The sequence below is a fragment of the Neoarius graeffei genome, chromosome 21 (genome assembly GCF_027579695.1).
Source record: "Neoarius graeffei isolate fNeoGra1 chromosome 21, fNeoGra1.pri, whole genome shotgun sequence".
Lineage (NCBI taxonomy): Eukaryota > Metazoa > Chordata > Actinopteri > Siluriformes > Ariidae > Neoarius > Neoarius graeffei.
In genome coordinates, this window is record NC_083589.1 from 44,986,103 (window position 1) to 45,002,331 (window position 16,229).

At 41.9% G+C, this 16,229-nt stretch overlaps 1 protein-coding gene across 8 annotated transcripts in view; it reads right to left on the minus strand.

Annotated features, from left to right (window-relative positions):
- Positions 1-7,968: 7,968 nt before the first annotated feature.
- Positions 7,969-16,229, minus strand: part of tfec (transcription factor EC) — a 68,333-nt gene continuing 60,072 nt past the window's right edge. For 6 of the 8 annotated variants that reach the window (XM_060903202.1, XM_060903204.1, XM_060903209.1 and 3 more), the window contains 5 exons: positions 15,209-15,329; positions 12,419-12,475; positions 12,263-12,338; positions 11,041-11,188; positions 7,969-8,993 (listed from right to left, as the gene is read on the minus strand). In XM_060903202.1, the coding sequence (XP_060759185.1) occupies positions 8,532-8,993; positions 11,041-11,188; positions 12,263-12,338; positions 12,419-12,475; positions 15,209-15,329 (864 nt within the window). In that variant the 3' untranslated portion in view covers positions 7,969-8,531. The remainder of the gene's footprint in view (positions 8,994-11,040; positions 11,189-12,262; positions 12,339-12,418; positions 12,476-15,208; positions 15,330-16,229) is intronic. The other 2 variants (XM_060903203.1, XM_060903207.1) reach the window with 1 other exon arrangement.

Below are 16,229 nucleotides of genomic sequence, written 5' to 3' on the forward strand. Positions count from 1 at the left end.
ATAAATATATATATATATATATATATATATATATATATATATATATATATATATATATATATATATGTGTGTGTGTGTGTGTGTGTGTGTTTTGAGAATTATTTTTAAAAGATTTTATTTTGTGCAATTTGAGTGAATCACTTTTATTTATAACAAAATTATAATTCAAGTATGATATTCTAACTTTCTATTTTTACATCGTAGCTCAACACTAATTAATACATCTTTTTTGAACGGTTTTTCATTTTATTACGTCTGAAATGGAAACATCAAGTATATAAAGAGTCGATGATGATTTTTTTTTGTGAGATGTGTACAGTGTGAATGCCACGACACGTATCTATTTATCAGTCCTACAAATAAATGTACAGTTGTAAATGAATATGCACTCATGCATGCGAACGTGAGAGTGGGAGATGTGAGTGTCCTCTGCCTGGGATTTCTAAATTAGCATTAAAGAAACCTCCTGGCTAGATTGTGTGTGTGTGTGTGTGTGTGTGTGTGTGTGTGTGTGTGTGTGTGTGTGTGTTATATCGTATTAATGACACCCTCTCCTCTCCTTAGCTGTATTTGTCTTCTCACATCCTGTCCCTCTTTAGGTGATTTAAAACACACGGCTCTTTGCCCTGGCTTTATTGTGGAGCGCAGCACAGCGTGGCCCGAGACACCTTTTTGCCTCCCCACTCCGTCTCCATCTGCAGCACATCTGGAAGTGTGCACCCCAATAATTGGAAGTCAATTTGTTTGAAGTTATGTTTTTGGCATCTGGTTTGATTCAATCGGACTGTCTGGAAATCGCATCGGTGGCTTTTATAGCGCTGACCGCAGCTGGAGGGTTTTCATCTCTTTGTATTCTGTTGTTAATATGCCGTTCACCAGCCAGTGACGTGGGAGTCGCTAAAGTATGGCTGGGTGCGGTCACCATAAACACAGAATAGATTCAGAGCCCCAGAGGATAGCTGTGGACTGACCAGGCACCACAGTGCGCACACACACACACACACACACACACACACACACACACACACACACACACACACACACACAGGATCCACTCACTAATGAACCTTTAAATCCAGCATGTGATGCCGCCACATCAAGTTTTTTTTCTGTCTCTTGTTTGAGTCACTTATTGATTATGAATTATTTATTGTTGTTAGATCCATATAATGTAAATGCCACTAAGCCATGACAATTCAGTACTGTCTTACAAACAAAAGTTTAGTTATAAATGATGCACTTGTACAGTATAAGCACGGGAGAGCTGCAGGTTTGTGGTGTGCAGACGGCTTTAGGTTTGTGTGCGTGGACATGTTTTTATATCTCTATTTTTCTCAATATCTATATTTACAAATGTCCCCACAAGGATAGAATTTTTGTTATTGTTAGTTAGTTAGTTAGTTAGTTAGTTAGTTAGTTAGTTAGTTAGTTATGACCTTGTGGAGACATTTGCCTGGTCCCCATAAAGAAATTTATTTATTTATTTATTTATTTATTTATTTTTACACAAACCAGCACTTTTATTTAAAAAACAACAATAAAAAAAAAAAACCCTGAAAACTAAAATGTTTCCTTTTGGTTACTGAGGTTGAGGTTAGGGCCAGATGTAGCATAGCATTAATAATTATATTAATGGAAGGTCTTCACAAGGATAGTAAGGTGTGTGTGTGTGTTTCATGTTGATGCAACCCCTTAAGTCTGAACTGTTACTACCACAGACCTTAATAAAGCCTTTAATATGTAGGCTTTGTTAAAAAGTGCAGTACACTACAGTATACCCGAGCTGCTCCATTAAATCCTACATTTGCTTCATTTTTTTTAGCATTAATGCAACTCAGTGCAAATAGCTGAACCGAGCTTTGAGCAGTGTGTATATCCTATAGCTAGTTTTAATGATGGAAGCTGGGACTGTTGTGGAGAGGAAGGAAGGAAGGAAGGAAGGAAGGAAGGAGTTTGTGTGCATGCAGAGGGAGGACGCAGTGTGTTACCTCCATCTACTGGTGAAGTAGGACAGTGAACAGAGAAGGGTTAAATAAATTACAAAATGGCCACACAAAACACAAAAATAAAACACAAAAATAATTTACTGCTGTTCAAAGTTAGTGAAGAATCCTGATTAGGGTGAATGAACAGATGCGTTACAGCATAGGGTTTGTTGCATGAGTTAACACACAAGACATAACCTGACTCGATCTTTAATCAGGCAGGTCCACGTCTAATCCTCAGTCGAGAGCTTTAAATAATAGCTCATCCTCCAGAATTACATCCTGATGAGGACTTTGTGAAGTATTATGTATTAACCCTGTATTAACTCAGGTTTTTCTGTAATACCTGGGATGGAGCTTTAGTGAAAGGAAATAACGCATGCTGGGAAAATTCACAGCAAGTTCACGTGACTTTTTTTTTTTTTTAATTGCTGAAAGCTGATTCAGTTCATTTCACTTTTATTTGTATAACACTTTTAGGCATGTACATCATCACAAATATGTTTTACAGAAATATATAAATTCTGGATATAAATTGCACATTTATAAATTTATCTCTAATGAGCAAGCCAGAGGTAGCAGTGGCAAGAAGAAGAAGAAGAACTTTATTGATAAGATATATATGTTATTTACCAGCTGGGAGGTCTGTATCGTGAAATACCGTAACCGAGGTCTTGAAAGTACTGAGCGAGGCCCTCTGGCTCGAGCTCAGTATTCAAGGCTGAGGTCATGGTATTTCACCATACGGACCGATCTTAAGCTGGTAAATAATATGTTTATTTTTTTACTTTACCAAATTCTAACAGAAAACGAGTGCGCCCGAAAGGGAAAACCGAGCCAAGCCGCCATTTTGAATCCTCATTCACGGCTGAAATGCAAATGGCTTCCTCCTCGGTATACAAGTGCACTTCCATGGCAGGAAAAAAACATTTTGCCACCTATGTAGTCCCCTATTTATACAAAATTGAGTCATTCAGGATTCAGCCATGTTTTTGCTCGGCGTTAGAAAGTTAGAGGCTTTTAGCTTTCTCCTGAAATCTCATCTCATCTCATTATCTCTAGCCGCTTTATCCTTCTACAGGGTCGCAGGCAAGCTGGAGCCTATCCCAGCTGACTATGGGCGAAAGGTGGGGTACACCCTGGACAAGTCGCCAGGTCATCATTTCTCCTGAAATGTTTTCTTTTATTTCTTCTTCCTCAGGGGAGTAAAACTCACTTTCACTGTGAAGACTGTCGTCATCGCTGTCCATGCTGTAAAATTAATGCTATTCTCCTGAGAAATGCTGGCAAAAAATGTATAAGATTTTTGATAATCTTATAAATAAATCTTATTAAAAAAAGATAAATGTTGACCAAAAATGCTACTATGTTTGTCGTTGTTGTGAACGAGTGAGTCGCCAGAGGTCCATAACCAGGGTCCGTAACTGGGGTCCGTACCGTAGGATACTGATCCGCTCGCCAGCCAATCAGAGCGCAGGATTTGGACGGTGAAAAAAATAAAGCCTTTTATTATCCCACGAGGGGAAATTTACATTGTTACAGCAGCAAAATATATAAAGACAAAAAGATAAGGCAGTGAAGGAGTAGTGCAAAAGTACTAAGTATACAAAGGATATATATATATAAAAAAATAAACTACAAATTTAGAGATAAAAAATTAACAAATTTGCATAAATTAACAGGTTTGCAGAAATATAGTTAAGATAAGTGTATTACAAAGGTGGTATTGCACGTGTAAGTATTGCACAGGTATTATTACCAGTATTATCCAGGTAGTATTACACAAGTAAGTAGGTATATCTCACAAGAGCCATTTTAACCATGTAACCATCGCTGTAAAGTACTGATGCTGATTATCATATGTACTGTACACTTAAAGGTCCCATGGCATGAAATTTTCACTTTCTGAGTTTTTTTAACGTTAAAATGAGTTCCTCTGACCTTCTTAAGTCACCCCAGTGGCTAGAAATTTCATAATGTGTAAACCAAACTATGCCCAACATTTGAGAATGGCGCGTCAAAACGGCGCGTTGATAAGCTCTTCCCTTTACTACGTCAGCAAGGGAGATGATCCCCACACCCCCCCTCTGGATTCCCACCCACTGTATGGATTGCCCGCCCAGTTGTAGTGAGGAGACCATAGAGGACACAACAACATGGCATCACCTAAGCGAGCGAAACATGGAAATTGCGCTGTACATGGATGTGACAACACAGAAAAGAGTCTGTTTTTACTGCCGACGGGAGAGCCCCTGAAGACGCAGTGGCTTAATTTTATTTACTTCAATAATACGCCGTCGAGTCTACCTAAGACGGTGTATGTTTGTCGGAAGCATTTTCCTGAGGAATATTTCCACAACTTGGGACAGTACAGGGCAGGTTTTGCACATCAGCTGTCACTGAAGCCTGGGTCCGTACCAAGCATCCCTGCCGCATCAGCAACAAACACCGAACAAGTAAGTGTATAACTGTTAAGTCGTTTTGCCGTGTTTTAAAATCGGTGCGTTAGCCTTGCAATGGCTACATTAGCTGTACAGCTAACCGCTTCCTGCAGTTAGCCAGGTACTCTGCGCTACAAAACCAAAAAGCAGCAGCATGCTCTGTTATAATAGCCAATCAAAACAGTTTTTACAAAGACACCCACATTCTTTTTTTTAAGTCACTCGTTCATTTTATTTGTTTGTTTGTTCAGTAAAAACCCAAACATTTGTTGAATTTATTTTATTTCCTCGCGTCGCACCTTAATGACGTCAGCGCGAGGTATTTTTACCTTCGCGGTTTGTTCCTTCTCTCTCGCCATAGTAAGACACCCACATCCGCTTGTTCTGACCCACTGGAGGTAGCGTCACAGTGCTGTTAGCCAATCAGAGGTAACACGTTTACATGTCATGAATATTAATGATAAGACCCGCCCCCACCCTCTACCCTTCCCCGCCTCCTGCTTCTCATTAGCAAAACGACGCACTGGGAAAAGCGCTGAAATGGGGCTTTCTCCCAGGAGGCTATATCTACGTGCCGAGGGTTCATTTCGAGAAAGGCTGCGGATATAACATCCGGAAACCTCCACGAGCCCGTTTAAAGCATCAACAAACCACCATGCCATGGGTCCTTTAAGCGCAGTGAAATTCCTCCTCTGCATTTAACCCATCTGAAGCAGTGAACACACACATGCACACACACATACCCAGAGCAGTGGGCAGCTATGCTACTGCACCTTGGGAGCAGTTGGGGATTAGGTGCCTCGCTTAAGGGCACTTCAACCCAAGGTCACCCCATGTTAACCTGACCACATGTTCCTGAGACGACATGACGAAGAAACCTTAAGAATGTCATTCATTGCATGTGTTTCACAGATTAAAGCTAAAAGCAGAGACATGAACCCTGGCAGACTGCTCTCTCAGAGTACACTGTAGGGACGAGGACTTTTTCAGTTTCTACATGAAACTCTTTCAGTATTTCAACTTTAATCTAGAAACCGGTGCGGTTAATAGTGACGTGTGAGAAATCTTCATAAATCTGCTATAATAAACTCAGTAAGGCAAGGGCACAATGTTGCCAGGCGTCCTGACATCCTAAACATCTCGTTTGGTATTTGTAGTAGGCAGAATGATCAAGCTGTACTTCTCAAAGTGGCTGAGAAATATGAAGAGTGGAATTACATTCATGAAAATTATTTCCACAAGAACTCCAGGTTTAATCAAAACACACATATAACACACATGTAAACTGTAGTTCGAGTATCCATATTTGATAAAGCTAGTGATATGGTGGAGAGACGCTGATGCTTTCAACTTCATTATGGAGAAACATATGTCTAATATCTAATAGCATTGTAAAACATTAATTTAGCCGGGCTTTGATGAATCCACAGCCTCTCCACTGCAACACATTCACATGGTTCTCGCGCTGCTGTTTGTTGTATTATTCATGCATTACTTCATTTCTGAATTTGCTTAAAAATCTCAGCTAATGAGACGTTCCTTCAAAAGACTAATGATCATACAGAACTGAAATAAAAATTTTAATAAAATTGGCTCAAATCAGCTTGACTAAACAGCATAGAGGCTGATAGGTATTTATATATGTGTTTAATATATATATATATATATATTTAAAAAAAAGAAAAAGGCAGGGCGGCACGGTGGTGTAGTGGTTAGCGCTGTCGCCTCACAGCAAGAAGGTCCGGGTTCGAGCCCCGTGGCCGGCGAGGGCCTTTCTGTGCGGAGTTTGCATGTTCTCCCCGTGTCCGCGTGGGTTTCCTCCGGGTGCTCCGGTTTCCCCCACAGTCCAAAGACATGCAGGTTAGGTTAACTGGTGACTCTAAATTGACCGTAGGTGTGAATGGTTGTCTGTGTCTATGTGTCAGCCCTGTGATGACCTGGCGACTTGTCCAGGGTGTACCCCGCCTTTCGCCCATAGTCAGCTGGGATAGGCTCCAGCTTGCCTGCGACCCTGTAGAAGGATAAAGCGGCTAGAGATAATGAGATGAGATGAGATATATTTAAAAAAAAGAAAAAGGCAGGGCGGCACGGTGGTGTAGTGGTTAGCGCTGTCGCCTCACAGCAAGAAGGTCCGGGTTCGAGCCCCGTGGCCGGCGAGGGCCTTTCTGTGCGGAGTTTGCATGTTCTCCCCGTGTCCACGTGGGTTTCCTCCGGGTGCTCCGGTTTCCCCCACAGTCCAAAGACATGCAGGTTAGGTTAACTGGTGACTCTAAATTGACCGTAGGTGTGAATGTGAATGGTTGTCTGTGTCTATGTGTCAGCCCTGTGATGACCTGGCGACTTGTCCAGGGTGTACCCCGCCTTTCGCCCGTAGTCAGCTGGGATAGGCTCCAGCTTGCCTGCGACCCTGTAGAACAGGATAAAGCGGCTAGAGATAATGAGATGAGATGAGAAGAAAAAGGCATATTTAAAAAAGAAACTCAGTGTAAAATCGATTACCTTTATTTCCAGTGAACAGCTAAAATAAACTCAACCAATGGAAAACATGTAACATTAACAATCATATCCTTAATAAGTAATTAACCGTCATGTCATGTGCTTTTAAGTTGCATCTGAGTCGCATTAAACATATGTGAATTAAGAATGAACGAATTGATTTGGGGGGAAAAAATCGGCAGAATTAAGTATATTTACTTAATAAAGTAATACAACTTTTTTGTTTGTGGTTATTTGTATATTTTTTGCTTATTGTGTTTGAGGAGAAATCTGCTAATTTGTCCCAATAAATAAATTGCTCCTCATTCCTCTAACCCACTGATCCTCGAACCTCAGGACCCCACCAACACTCCGCATTTTTCCTGTCATTGTGCTGCATGAGTTTGGATGCAGATAAAATATGGAGAGCCCTGAAGGTCTGCCCCGAACTCAGTGTGGCAGAGGGGTGCAGCTGTGTTTTAACGCAGTTCAGCTTGTGTGTAATTACGGGTTTATTGTGTGTCATTAGTGTCCTGCAACGGGGAGACGTCCTCATCAGAATGTCACTTAAACGGCAAACCTCTCAGCTGCTGGATCTTCAGACAGGCCAAGACCTCATCAGTCGCACAGCAGTGTAGAGAAGCTATAAACCACAATCAGGCCTGTGTGTGTGTGTGTACTTGTACTTGCTACATATTGAGGACTGGAACACATTTTTAACCAACAAATTTGGGACATTTTTGGGAAGTGAGGACATTTTCGCTGGTCCTCACTTCTTTAAAGGGCTGTTTGGGGGTTAAGACTTAGTTTTAGGGTTCAGTTTAAAATGAGGTTGAGGTTAGGGTAAGGGTTAGAGATGTAGTCGTGATGGTTAAGGTCAGGGTAAGGGGCGAGGGAATGTATTATGTCAGTGCGTGTCCCCACAAAGATAGAAGTACAAGAGTGTGTGTGTGTGTGTGTGTGTGTGTTTCAAAAATGTTTAAGATTTGCTTCTACATATTTAACCCCTGTTGAACCAAGATGGAATATCATTGTGTTCAGACGGAATTAAAGAAAAGCAGACTTGGTTTATCAAAAAGGGGTTTAATGCATTTTCTCCACCCCAAAGATATAAAAAAGAAACTTTGTTAGATTGCCTAAGACACTTCTTTCCAACAATACGGGGATTAGGATGTATAAATACACAAAGTGATATTTTCCTTTAAAAATACTTTAGAAGAAAAAAGACGTTAGTTTTATTGCGATTAAATTACATCACTTCCTCTTGTATATGTTGATAAAGCTAACCCTGTTTTAGATAAGGCGTGACAGAAGAGGGGGGGAAAGCTCCTCTCCTCCATCATCTCTTCACTTTTACTTTTCTGATCCTTATGAACAATGCCATTAGGTTACACTTCAGAAATATGCAGTTTTAATAGTCCAGTGATGTGTGTGACCAGTGTTATAAGTATCGACAGTAAAGGCTGTCTGTCCGACACAGCAGGCTGTACAGTAGTTACAGAAGATCAGTTCATCTCCCCTTTTTTGATGTTTCTGACTTCCAGGAGAAAAAGACGTGTGTGTCTGTGTCTAACGAAAAAGCTGGAGGTCAGTCACATATGCCAGGTCTCGAAGTGGAGGAAAACAGTGGTCAAAGGTCATCGTTGTCATCCGTGCTAAAGCTGCTCCTGCGGCTGCTCCCCTTCGAGGGATTGGGCGAAGTGGCTGAAAGCAGCGGGTCAGTCCCGAATGGAGACAGCGCCTCCTCCATGAGGAGCTCGTCCAGCCGCTGCTCCTCCTTCAGAGTGGCACTAAAGAAGTCCGTGAAGTGTGACAGTGGATCCGAGAAGGTCGTCGAAGAGGCGTCTGCGTGCTCACCAGAGGAGCTGCTGTTGCCTTCTTTCCCAGCATGGAGCACAGACAGGGAGTTCCTCTGCAGGTACTCAGGGCCGTTGAGCTCATCCTGTGGGTAGAGAGAAGTCTGCGCTCCAGGAGTACTCGCAGGAGCTGGGAGTGCCTGCTGCTGCTGCTGCTGTTTCATGAGGTGAGACGAGAGCTCCACTGCTCCCAGATTACTGGGCAGACCGTGAGCACGAGCTTGGATCTCTAACTCCTGTTAAACACACATATATGCTCAAGCATTAGATATCAGATTGTTGTCTCTTCACTTAACCATAATCCAAGTGTCTCTGGGGTACACGCTACTAGGATCTCCCCTGATCATTGATGATGAATGGAGTTGAAGCAGAACCCTAATGAGGTCAGAGGTCATTACTTTTCACTAAATGGTTCTGAAACCATACAAAAGATCACAGAATGCAGCACTCTGTTCTACACCTTACCCCAAGAAGATGGAGAGCTCACTAGGATAGTGCTACCTGTCACTGCAATTTGTGTAGGTAAAAGTGATGTCAGTTATTTTTAGGTGAGAACACTTTCTTCGTGTTCTCTGATTGACTACTACTAGGCTATCAGCTCATATACCGTGAGTAGAGAAAAACAAAATGGTAGAGCGCATCAAGTCAGATATATCACTTTGTTATCAAGTATTTAAAAGAAACAGAAATAGCTAAAAGAATATAGGTTTTTTTTCCCCCAATATCTCCTGTCCCGGCACGGTGGTGTAGTGGTTAGCGCTGTCGCCTCACAGCAAGAAGGTCCTGGGTTCGAGCCCCGGGGCCGGCGAGGGCCTTTCTGTGCGGAGTTTGCATGTTCTCCCCGTGTCCGCGTGGGTTTCCTCCGGGTGCTCCGGTTTCCCCCACAGTCCAAAGACATGCAGGTTAGGTTAACTGGTGACTCTAAATTGACCGTAGGTGTGAATGTGAGTGTGAATGGTTGTCTGTGTCTATGTGTCAGCCCTGTGATGACCTGGCGACTTGTCCAGGGTGTACCCCGCCTTTCGCCCGTAGTCAGCTGGGATAGGCTCCAGCTTGCCTGCGACCCTGTAGAAGGATAAAGCGGCTAGAGATAATGTGATGTGATCTCCTGTTCCACACTCCAGCCCAGTCAGTGGCGGTAAACTGGTTTGCCAACAAAAAAACCCTAAAGAAGAAAAACGAAATGGCGGAGCGTGTTGCTGAACCAACCGAGAATTAAATAAAAACTCTACTTGAAAACACCCCCCCCCCCCCCCCCCCAAAAAAAATACAGAAAAGCAACAAAATATAGAATGAAAGTTTATCGTGGTAAAAACGGATCTTATTTTTATTTTTCAAGAATTATTATTATTTATAACATTTTTCACAAATTGCTACTGTCATTTCGCCGGTTGTGTTTACATTCTAGGCGGAAATTATTTTGTCGGACATGTTGTATCGAATTTGCAAAAAATAAAAATGTCCCTCAAAATCCAGTGAATGTGGATAGAATAAAACAGTTATTCCACTCAATCTTGTCATACATGGCTTATAGCCGACTCGGCACTCTGCGTTTCATCGGCTATCAGCTCATGTACGACTCGATTTCGTGGAATAACTGTTAAATGTACATAGTAATGTTCTCCTCACATGCTGACAGCTATTATTAAAAACATCTTTGAACTGTGCAGCTGCTTCAGAGAATATGATATGGACCTCCAACCTCCAGCCAGCCAGGATAAAGTATATATGAGTGACTTTCCTGTAGTAATAAATAAATATTTATTGTCGTAAGTCATGGGCTTAAAAAACATAGGTCTGCCATTTTCATTTGTAAAATACATCGTCTCGACATTAGATACAAGCCCTGTGTAGAAATCCAAGTGGAAGATCAGTAGCTGCTTGATAGGGGAAATCCGGTTAATTACATTGGAGGCTAATTGGGATGTCTGTGTGTGAGGACTTCTGTAATGTCGCTGCTGCCTGCTCTGTGAGTATCTCAGTACTGCGGGATTGTAATGCATAATTTCAGACAAGCGGAGATGGGAGGATTGCCTGTCCTGCGTTATTAAGGCCCCATAATCTAATTCCAGGTGCATTCCTGTCCTAGCGCTTTAGCTATTAATCAGGCAATTTCCTTCAACTCCCCGTGTTTCCAATCAGAGTTCAGTTACAGACATCAGTAAGACATGGGGCAGTTTCTAAGAGCGTGTGATGATAGCTGCTTTGGTCCATCTTGCTCATATTATCCACGCTTCCTTTTTGTTATTATTTGAGATGAACTCTATTATCTGCGTTCGCTACCTGAATCCGGAGCAGTAGTCTCCTGTTGGCCTGCTCCAGCTTCTTCTGGCGGCTCTCCAGCTCTCGCGCATGTTGCTGCTCTTTCTGAAGCCACTTAATGTACTCCACTGAGGCCTTGAGGATGGTCCCTTTGTTCCAGCGCATATCACTGCCAGGGAACAGAAAAGATAACCTTTTTCACACATGCTTCGCGTCAGCAGAACCTTCACACACAGAGGAAAAATACCTTCACAGAAACCCTATTTTATAGCACGAAGAAATGGTGATTTACATGGCCAATTATTCATTCTCAGATATTACATGGGAATTTGAATGGGAATTTTAATAGAATAGTTAAGTGTGTCTGCAGAAAGTCTATTCCGTGGTCTTTCTGTGGTAAAAATTAATCCTCGAGTAAAAATAGGTGTCACCTGAGGAAAAAAAAAAGAACTTTGAGAGCCGAAGCTGATTGGAGCCACTGCCAGTTCCATGACTTGGTAAAAGGAAGGGAGTGTGGTAAAACTGTGTCTTTCTTTGGAGGAAGATGTTGAGCTAACCTCCTTTATCTTATGTTAATGGCACAGTGATAACAAGAAATTTCCATATCGGTGGAAGCTGAGCCACTGGATTGCCTTTCTGGAGGTTCAGTTGTCCTAAAACCTTTATTCGCATGCTCCGTGCTTTCCCTTTGACCCCATTTCCATCATTCAGATGAGTTTTGGACTGAACTACTGATGCCACTTCATATTGGGTGAGTAAAGAAAGTCCAGTCGGCCTGAGGGTATAGCTAGGAAGATGGGGCATTGTGTATTTTGTGCAATGATTCCATATTTAGTTTATTTTTTGAGGTTATTTATAGACTAACAGTTTAGATTAAGAGGTTAGTCTGGGGTGTCAAAGTCAAAATCTTTCCTGTGCCAGGACCTGGTCTTCCCAGGCAGTCTCCCGTCCCAGTACTAACCAGGCCCTTAAGTCTCATTGGGCGGCGTCAATCTCCGCTTCTATAGACATCAGCCTCTTACCTATACAGCTAGGGGCTAGTACTCTGGTAGCCGCAAGAGTTCAACTCCCCATTCTCATCTATATTGCAGCGTACCTTGCCAGATGGCAGTAGGTACCATTTTTATGATGGTCTTTGGTATGACCTGACCGTGAGTAGAACTCGCTATCTCCCGATCAAGAGGCAGACACGCTAACCACTAGGCTAGCTCGCGGTAGTGTGGGGTAAAAAGGTGCCACTTACGGGTCATTGGACTTCGGTATCAGAGTTCCAAGCTCTTTGATTCTGTAGTTGATGTTATATCGCCGCCTTCTTTCAACTGTCAATAACAATAACAATGATTACTATATATGTCATACACACACACACACACACACACAAATGTAAAAAACATCTTACTCAAATTGTGATTGTCTTTCTTCTGTCTTTCTTTTGCTAAGACTCTGGTGTCATGTTCTGTTCAAAAAGATAGAAGAGAAAAGAAGAAGGCAGGGTTTTAGAAAAAAAAGCACCACTTCACCCTTAACTTTCATAAACCAAAAAGACATAAATGAAATTGCACTGATGGTAGATGGCAAATAACTTAACCCCTTCAATGCCCTTGGACGAGTCACGTACGTCATGAAACCTTTTACCGCTGTGCCTTATGACGGAAGAATGTTTTCGGCATTGACCGTAATTCATATGTGCCACTGTGAAGTAAAAGTAATGTGCCATGTAAGGTACATAAAAGGAGGTGTTCATGACGAGTAGCGTACGTCATAAGGCACAGCGGTAAAAGATTTCATGACATACACTACTGTTTAAAAGTTTGGGGTCACTTTGAAATGTCCTTATTTTTGAAAGAAAAGCACTGTTCTTTTCAATGAAGATCACTTTAAACTAATCAGAAATACACTCTATAGAGGGCTACCAGATGACGTCACTGCGCCACGAGATTTTGTTAGGCGCCATATTGGAAGACCAAGTACATGCACTCACAATATAAAACAAAGTACGAGCGAGAGTAAAGTGACACAATGGCTGATAATTCGGGTTATGTGAGTACATTACCAGCTGCAGAAAGGGCACGGTATGTGGAGAAACTGGCTGTGATTGATGGGTTTGACCCATATGATAAGATTCGCGGCAAGGGAGAATGGAAACATAAGGAGGACCTGACACCAATTCTGCCATCTGTTTGCTACCCAGACATTGTAAACTATTTGATGTTTACACCCAGTGCCTACACTGCTGATGACTTGAAAGCCTACAAAGGGCTACAGGCTTACAATTATGTTGTTAGTGGCTTGGTTCGTGATATTACAGCTGTTGTTAAGAATAACCTACACATAGTTATGGCCAAAGTAATCTTGTTGATATTTATCTTTTAATAATATATCTTTTCAGTTGAAAAATTAATACTTTTTGTTACTATCAAGGTATCCATAATTTAGGTTAATTTATCCAAATTATACATATGTATTTATGATATGCCTACACAACAACTATGCTTTATTTATATAATAGGAGGGAGAGCAAGCCCCAAACCATCCTAAATTATTATTATTATTATTATTATTATTATTATTATTATTATTATTATTAAATTGTAGAAGTCTGGGAGGCTTGCTCCTCATCCAGTTATCAACTTGGGGCCAATTTAGCATGTTTTAAATCTGAATTTCTTGCGTTTGCTTACCTCAAAGCGTCCACAGATCATGCACAGACTTATCCATTATATCCACAGTTTTTTGCCAAGTCTCACACAGGTTTCTTTCAAGTCTACTGTTGGGCCAATAAATCATAAATAAAACAGCTCAGATTTGTTTGTTTAAGTCGTTTGCCACTCCACTTTATTCTCGTGGGTTCACATACCGCTGCCGTTATTTTCCCCTAATCACGAGTTTGTTGATCTTCCAAAATGGCGCAGGGTCTGTTTACTTCCGGTTTCGGGTGGCGTCAGTGAAATCCCTCTATACATTGCTAATGTGGTAAATGACTATTCTAGCTGCAAATGTCTGGTTTTTGGTGCAATATCTCCATAGGTGTATAGAGGCCCATTTCCAGCAACTCTCACTCCAGTGTTCTAATGGTACAATGTGTTTGCTCATTGCCTCAGAAGGCTAATGGATGATTAGAAAACCCTTGTACAATCATGTTAGCACAGCTGAAAACAGTTGAGCTCTTTAGAGAAGCTATAAAACTGACCTTCCTTTGAGCAGATTGAGTTTCTGGAGCATCACATTTGTGGGGTCGATTAAATGCTCAAAATGGCCAGAAAAATGTCTTGACTATATTTTCTATTCATTTTACAACTTATGGTGGGAAATAAAAGTGTGACTTTTCATGGAAAACACAAAATTGTCTAGGTGACCCCAAACTTTTGAACGGTAGTGTACGTGACTCGTCCAAGGGCACTGAAGGGGTTAATGCGAAACTAAGCTAAGTTCACTATGAACCTGTTGAACTTACAACCATAACTGTATGCATACACACAGCAGTATGAGTTCTATCCTCATTCCCATGTGTCCTTAACACCACTTCTGTGCTCGCTTCTGAAACACCCTCACTCACTGACAATTAACTCAGCTTTGCAAAGGAAAAGTACTCCCTCGTTCCGAATCTCACTTGCATTCTTCCAAATTATGTAAATGGAATCCGTGATTAGATTTCTCGATTCATTTCTGCTGATTCGATAGGAACGTTTAAGCTGTGTGTAACCGCTCTGTGTCCTGCAGCACACTTCTATGAAAAAGATAGTAAGTGACTTATTTTCTTCATTGGAGTGAAGTGTTCTTGAGGCATCCTTAACATTTCCTAAATCAATTAGCTTTAGTTGATGCATGACATTCACGGGTTGGGGGGAGGGGGCTCTCTTTCAAGGAGCTCTTTGTGCAATATGTACGATACAAGAGATACACCCCATCGTATTCAGTTAAACGAAGCATTGAAAATGAGAAATGCGTGTAGTGAAAGAGGAAGTCGAACAATGTGCACTTTGAGTCGCTGTAATAAAGCAAGCAGACACTGACATGAAACATGCTCGTGTGTTTTCCTTACAAATTCAACCTTGTTATGTTACGGCACTGGTCATGGACTCGCAAGTGTTAGACTAGATGCATCCATGTTTTTACAGTTTCGGGATGTTTCGGGATCTTAAAAGCGATAATTGATCTACGGCAGTCTTTCTGCAGCTTTGCTCCGTACCTGTGACTTCCATTTTAACAGAGAGCTTTGTGGGGCATGAGGGGGGTGGCAGTCCACCATGAGAGGCAGTCATACCTTGGTCACCGCCATAGACTTCCAGCATGCTGCTGTTCAGGGCCACCTTTGAAATAAACAAGAAAAGGAAGAAAGAGATGAAGTGTTTTGAAGAAACCTTTATTCGTCACATGCACGCTTCAAGCACAGTGAAATTCATCCTCTGCATTTAACCCATCTGAAGCAGTGAACACACGCACATACACCCAGAGCAGTGGGCAGCCCAGAGCGCCTGGGGAGTAGTCAGGGGTTCGGTGCCTTGCTCAAGGGCACCTCAGCCCAAGGCCGCCCCACGTTAACCTAACTGCATATCTTTGGATCGCGGGGGAAACCCACGCAGACACGGGGAGAACATGCAAACTCCACACAGAAAGGCCCTCGCCAGCCGCTGGGTTCAAATGGCTACACCACCGTGCCATTTTTTTTTGGGGGGGGGACATGTTTCACTGACCTTCATATTTCTATTCAAATATTGTGGTGTTTGTATCTGTTTTAGAGAAAATGACTGATTATTTTTGTGTTTTCAGCTCGATTGAGGATGTGACTTCATGTTACGTACAGTATGTGCGGATGTACATGTGGTTAGGTATGGTACGTATCTAATCTCAGAAGTCCCTGTCACTTGCTGGCATTATAGAAAACCTGGACATGCCTGATCACACTTGTTTACCAGTCTTTCATTTTTCGCCTGAAATATTTGACAGGTGTGTTTTGTGACGGAACGTGCCATCTGTCAGGGTTAGCCTCCTGCTGCAGCCATTCAACATGCTGTATATACAGCGGAGTACAGTCAACACACACTGTGTGGATTACATACTGAAGGATTTAAAAAGATGGCATGTAATCAGTACTAGATGAAGAGATGGGCAGATGCGGTGTTTGACTGTTAGCTTTGCTGTGTGTGTATGGCATTATCTCAGTAGAGGAAAATCGTGCTGATCAAAAATGAAAGATTGTTTCAGTCCCT